At 67.9% G+C, this 6,278-nt stretch overlaps 1 protein-coding gene across 1 annotated transcript in view; it reads left to right on the top strand.

The window, feature by feature from the left end:
• The window catches only part of LOC113490508 (dedicator of cytokinesis protein 2-like), a gene marked incomplete at its 5' end in the record, with an annotated part of 51,237 nt that overhangs the window by 39,676 nt on the left and 5,283 nt on the right, over nucleotides 1–6,278 (top strand). The window contains 11 exon segments of the mRNA XM_026867023.1: nucleotides 1,016–1,114; nucleotides 1,379–1,473; nucleotides 1,981–2,059; nucleotides 2,186–2,286; nucleotides 2,482–2,540; nucleotides 3,257–3,405; nucleotides 4,596–4,681; nucleotides 5,221–5,377; nucleotides 5,643–5,683; nucleotides 5,874–5,964; nucleotides 6,045–6,164. Of these exon segments, the coding sequence (XP_026722824.1) occupies nucleotides 1,016–1,114; nucleotides 1,379–1,473; nucleotides 1,981–2,059; nucleotides 2,186–2,286; nucleotides 2,482–2,540; nucleotides 3,257–3,405; nucleotides 4,596–4,681; nucleotides 5,221–5,377; nucleotides 5,643–5,683; nucleotides 5,874–5,964; nucleotides 6,045–6,164 (1,077 nt within the window).

Below are 6,278 nucleotides of genomic sequence, written 5' to 3'. Positions count from 1 at the left end.
CAGCAGCCCCGGGACAGGCCCTGGCCTGGGTCTGAGCGTGCCCCGGGGTGCGGTGTGGGTGGGAGCGCAGCTTCCCTCCGAGAAGGTGTAGCGGGGGGTGCAGGGAGGCACCTCGCTCTAGTTCCAGCTGCCGCCCCAGCAGCGCTTCCCGGGCGACTGGACCGATCTCATCAAATCCCCAGAAAGGCGGCTCTGCAGTGAAAGTTTCCTCCCGCTGCTTTTCTGCCTTGCCCCAGGCTCCGCACGGGGTGGGGTGATGGGGGCACATGCACCCCTGGCTGGCACATGAGAAGCGGCCCCCAGAACCCCGGCCAGGGCTCAGGCCGGGCTCTATCAGCGGGGAGGGCGACCCCGGCCCCCCGGGGTGTCTCAGGGTGCTCTGGCATGGCACACGCAGCCCCTCAGGGGATACGGGTGGATTCGTGGCCCTTTCCCCGCTCTGCCAGCGCTTCGTGCTCGCTCCCCCGCAGGCGGGACGGGCAGCGACGCTCCGTGCCCGGGTGCCCTTGCAGCGCTCTGGGCAAGGGTTGGCACGTGAAGCTGCCCACAAAGCTCTGTCGGTGGCACTGGGGCATGGCAGGGCCCTCACTCCTCCTGACAGGGGTGACGGTGCCCTTGGTCCGCCGTCGATGCTGGTTGCAGCTTCCCCACGCGCTGACTTAGCGGCTGCTGCATCCTCGCCAGAGCGTCCCTGACCCGGCGCTGCAGGTGGCCACTGCCCGAGCCAGCGGCGCTCAGGAGGATCCTGGTGACAGCAACAGCCCTGTCCAGTGACCGGGACCCCCTTGGCTTTCCAGCTTCAGCTGCTGCCCAGTTCGGGCTGCGGGGGCAGGTCTGAGGGATGAGGGTACCCTGGCAGGCAGAGGGTGAGGGGTCCCCAGGGCAGCCGGGGCTCTGGGGCACAGGACAGACTGAGGGGACACGAAGGGGGTGTGTGGGCCCCCCTTGGCCCCCCACACCGCCCCGGTGCCGGGCGCAGAGCCTCAGCAGCTCCTGAGCAGCCTCTCTCCCCCAGAGTCACTACGTGGCCTGCATGGCTGCCATCCTGAGCCAGATGGACAAGGACCACTACAGCTCCTACATCAGGGCCTTCCCCTCCCGGCCTGAGCTGATGGTGAGTGCCGCTAGACCCGCTGTTGCCGGCACCTCCCTTTCTCTCCATCCCACTGGTCCCAGTGTCCTGCCTTCCCCCAGGCACCCAGTCCTGGTCCCCCCCACCTCAGACCCTGGTACAGCCCCGTCCCCGCTCCATGCAGGGGAAGGCCCGCTGTCGGGTGGTGCCAGGGTGGCTCCCAGCGCCAGTGCTCAGCACGGCATCACCCCCGGAGGGCACCGCGGTGGAGCCCATCTCCTGACACCTCCTCCTCCTCCTCGGCAGGACTTCCTCATGGAGACCTTCATCCTCTTCAAGGACCTGATTGGCAAGACGGTGTACCCCTCCGACTGGGTGGTGATGAACATGGTGCAGAACCGGTGAGGGCGGCCGTGCTGGGAGGGACCCACGGGGGACGCTGGGGCCGGAGCGAGAGGCTGGCAGAGGGCACAGGGGCATGGCTGTGCCGACAGCCCCGGCCGAGCTTAATCCCCCCACACCCCCTCCAACAGCCCTGGCGCCGCTCTCAGGCGGGCTCGGGGCAGCTCCAGACGCTTCATGCTCTGTCCTGGGACAGTCCGGGCCCATCTCTGCGGCCTGCTGTGCCTGGGGGGCTCCGGGAGCAGCAGGAACCTGATGCCAGACACCCTGTCCCTCCCACCCCGGGGGTCTATGCACGCCAAGGGTGTGGGACACGCAGGACTCGGGGCCCGGGTGGCGCTGGGCTGCGCCGCGGCAGGCGGGAAGGTGCGGCCGGAGCGTGGGTGCGGGCAGGGGCTCACTGCGAGGCCTGGCCCCTGCCGCTGCTCCCTCCACCGCTGGGAGCCACCGGCCCAGCTCTGCCCTGGGTGCTGCTTGGCTCACTCCCCGCGGCCGCTCGCCCACAGGGAGTTCCTACGCGCCATCAACCAGTTTGCCGCCACCTTGACCGAGATGTTCCTGAGCAACAGCAGCTTTGAGCTGCAGGTGAGCAGATGCTGCCCTGGCCCCGGGGCTGCCCGTGCCCTGGGGGGGCTGGGGAGGGGACCCAGCCTGCCCCCCCAGTCCCCCGTGCCACCCAGCCTGGCATTTGTCCCCATTTTTTCCCCGCAGCTTTGGAACAACTATTTCCACCTGGCCGTGGCTTTCCTCACCCAGGACTCCCTGCAGCTGGAGAACTTCTCCCAGGCCAAGCGAAACAGCATCCTAGCCAAGTGAGTCACCTTTGCCGCCCTCCCCAGCCCGGCCAGGGCCCAGCTCTGCCACTTGGTTTCGTGTCCCTGCCCCAGCCCGCTGCCGCGCCGTGGCTCAGGAATTTTGGGATGAGCCAGTCGGGCTGTGCTCAGGCCCCTGGCCTGGGTGCTGCACCCCGGGCTGCGGAGCGATGCTAACCACACCCACCCCGGCAGGTACGGGGACATGAGGGCTGTGATCGGAGCTTCCATTCGGGACATGTGGTACAACCTCGGTGAGCTGTGGCGTGGCTGGCAGCGAGGAGGCTTGGCGAGTCTCTGCAGGCCGGTGTTCACCAGCCTGGCCCCAAAACGGGTGCTGGGGAGTGGGGGGTTGCCAGTGTGGGGTGTGGGAGCCCACAGGCACAAGCAGGCTGTGTGAGCCTGCAGGCATGTGAATCGGCAGGTGTGTAAATCTGCGGGTGGGCGAGCCCGTGGGATGTGCAGCCCGTGGGATGTGCAGCCTGTGGGATGCTGCAGGATGTGCAATCTGTGGGCTACATGAGCGTGTGCAATGCACACATCTGCAGTGTGCAAGGCAGTGGGTGTGCAAGCCTGCAGGTGCTGTGCCCAGCCACGAGCTCGCACTCCCTGCAGGCAGCCTCCCCTCTCGGGGCTGTCTGCCTGCAGTCCTGCCTTCCCCTTCCCCAGTCCCGCGGGCTCCCACGAGGGTTGTTCACACGTGCCAGGGCCTCCAGGACAGCGGCGCAGCCCCAGCCGACGGTGCCGCGGCCGCGTTTGCCGTGCTCTCCGGGCCGTTCGGCATTACTGGCCCAGCAGCGTGGCTGCCCCAGGGGGTTGCCCGGCTCTGTCACACATCGGCAGTCCCCCAGCACTGCTCCCCTGCCTCTTCCACGTGTCGCTGCCCTTTGCAGCCACGGGGCCCCATGCCAGGGCTGACCTCAGGGAGCAGACTGGAAGAGCCCCCCCCAGCCTTCCCTGCCCTCCCCAGGCCACCGCAAGATCGAGTTCATCCCTGGCATGGTGGGCCCCATCCTGGAGATGACTCTTGTGCCAGAGCTGGAGCTGCGCAAGTCCACCATCCCCATCTTCTTTGACATGATGCTCTGCGAGTACCAGCTGACCAGCAGCTTCAGCCGGGTGAGTGCCTGTGGCTGCGGCAGGAGGCCAGCGCGGCCGCATCCTGCTCCTCACTCGCGCTGGTCCGTCCCCTTCGGGGTGGGTGGAAGCGATGCTCAGCCTCCCCTCCCATCCTGGGGTGTGGGGCTGCAGAGGGAGGGACGAGGGAGAGGGACGAGGGGGCTGGCTGGGACAGGGGGAGTGGGGAGAGCTGTGGGCGATGCAGAGGATTTCCCAGGGACGAGTAGGGACAGGTCAGGCATCACCCACTCCTCCCATCCCAGCACTGCCTGGGAACAAGCAGGGAGCGGGGGGCAGGTCTGCACAAACCTCTGCATTCCCACTCGGCTTCCCCCGTTGCTGTGAGTTTTCCCCACGCAAAAGCCTTTTCCAGTTTTTAATTAGGTGGCATTTGTCTCTTCTGAGCTGGGAGCCTTTCCCGGGGGCTGTCCTTGGAGCCACGGTGACGCAGGTCCCACTGCAGCCCCTTCCCTTGCCCCTGCTCACACCCAGGGCTGTGCTGGAGGAGCGGGGTGGGCACAGCGGGGCTCAAACCTGAGGCCTTCGTGGGGGATGTCCCCAAGCTGTCGTGGCACAGGGGCTCTGTGGCTCAGGAGCCGACCTGGCAGCGCCCCTGGCCCAGGGGGATAAGGACCCCCAAGTTTGGGACGCCGGAGGGACCCAGCGTGGAGGCAAAGTCCAAGGTCCCCCATCCCAGACCGTGCTTGTGCAGGATCCCCAGGATTTTGGGTCCGTCGGCTGCAGCTGGAGCACAAACCCCAAGGACCTGAGGGCTGAGCATTAGCTGGGAGATGGGGGCTTTCGGGGGCATCGGGCACTGCCCAGAGACCCCCGGGGCCAGCTGGGCCCCGGCTGTGTGAGACGGTGACAAAGGCCAGCACAGGAGTGAGATGGGGACTGGGGACCGAGTCAGGGACGCAGAGGGCAGGATGGGGCCCTGTCTGTGCCGGGGCAGTGTGCGACCCATCCGCACCGGGAGCAGCGTGGCCAGGGGGGACAGGGACCCTCTGTGCCGGCAGCCCTGGGGAAAGGGCTGCGGCCGCTGAGCCGGGGGGCGCTGGGGGCTCGAGGTGGCTCCAGGTCCTGCTGCCCCTCCTGTCCCCGTGTCCTGGGGACTGCAGCCATGGCTGCCTGGGGCCCACCTCAGCCCCGCCTCGGCTCCCGGGCCGCGCTCACATGTGCCTCTGCAGTTTGAGGACGAGATCCTGCGCAAGCTGGACAGCGAGGTGGAGGGCGGCCGCGGGGATGAGCAGTACAAGCAGCTTTTTGAGAGCATGTGAGTGTGCAGCCACGTCCCCACAAGCTTCTCTCCAGGGCACGACCCTCTGCTGCCCACCATCCCCCTGCCCCGCCTGAATCCTGGCCACCCCCCTCCTCTGACCCAGAGCCCACCTCTCTGGAGGGAGCGGGGCCTGAGGGAGGAAGGCTGCTGCCCCAGCAGCATCCTCTGCCCCTTGCACACCGCTGCTGCCCTGGCCAGCCTGACCCTGCCTGTCCCCCCCAGTGCCACTGCCCCAGGAATTGCCCCTGCCCTGCCCTTGCTCCTGCCCCGTGGTGCCCACCCAGCACAGATTCGTGTGCGGGTGGCTGCAGCCGTCAGGTGCCTCCCCCATCCCCGTGCCTGGTGAGGGCAGCACAGGGCTTGCTCTGTCTCTCTGCAGACAAGTGTGGCTTTTCATCCCTTGTTGGGGGGGGCCTGCACCCTCCCACCCCCCGCTGCAACTCCCTGCACCCTGGGGGAGCTGAGCCAGGGCAGTGGCGGGAGCGTTGCGGAGCTGAGATGCTGTGAGACTCGTGACCCCCTCTCCTCCCCAGCCTGCTCAGCTGCTGCCGGAGACACCCCGAGCTGGCCAAGGCCGGGGAGAACTTCGTTGAGCTGGTGACAGGGCTCCTGGAGCGGCTCCTCGACTACCGGGCTGTTATGAACGATGAGAACAAAACCTACAGCATGAGCTGCACCGTCAACCTCCTGGTGGGCACCTGCCCCGTTCCCCCTGCTCTCCCGGGGCTCAGCCCCGTTTCCCCCTTGGCCTCCCCACGATGCCAGACCCGGTGTCCCCCCAGGAGTGTTTGTTGGGAGGCGCCGTGCAGCTCCCCGCTGCCGAGGGCAGCCCAGTGTCTGTGCAGGGATGGTCCCAGCAGCACCGTGACCCAGAGCGAGGTGTGGGAGGGTGGGGGGCTGCGGCACGCGGCCCCTCCTGGGGTCACTCAGAACAGCCTTGTCTGCTCTTCCCCAGAATTTCTACAAGGAGATTGACCGCCAGGCCATGTACATCAGGTGAGCGGGACCCGGGGAGCCTGACATCTCCCCGGAGTGAGGGGTCCCAGCACCCTGAGCTGCCCCAGCCCCACCATCCCCGTGGGATGATGTTGGAGCAGGCGGAGGGGCTGGGGGGGGTTTGGGGTGGATGCTGCCCCACAGGGAGCAGGGCCCTGAGCTGCGCCAGCCGTGGTGCCCTTGCTCCCAGGTACCTGTACAAGCTGAAGGACCTGCACGTCAGCTACGAGAACTACACGGAGGGAGCATACACCCTGCTGCTGCACGCCCGGCTCCTCAAGGTGGGGTACAGGGGTGCGGGGGCCGCGCAGCTGGCGCCCACCGGTGCTCGGCGTGACGGGCTCCTGCTGCCCCCGTGCAGTGGTCGGAGGAGGCGAACACAGCCCCCATGCAGGGCCTGCACAGCCCCAGCCTGCACACCCAGCGCCAGCTGAAGGAGGCTCTCTACAACCAGATCATCGACTACTTCGACAAGGGCAAGGTCAGCGCGGCCGCGTGCCCCAGCAGCCCCCTCGCCCCAGCAGCCCCCTCGCCCTGCCCCACTGGTGGGAGCTGCTCTGTCCCAGGGCAGGGCCGGCTCCCCCCCAGCGCTGCT

Source organism: Athene cunicularia, unplaced genomic scaffold (genome assembly GCF_003259725.1).
Source record: "Athene cunicularia isolate RWA unplaced genomic scaffold, athCun1 SCF_11, whole genome shotgun sequence".
Classification (NCBI taxonomy): domain Eukaryota; kingdom Metazoa; phylum Chordata; class Aves; order Strigiformes; family Strigidae; genus Athene; species Athene cunicularia.
The sequence above is the reverse complement of the archived record's forward strand: the minus strand, read 5'-3'. Positions and strand labels throughout refer to the sequence as shown.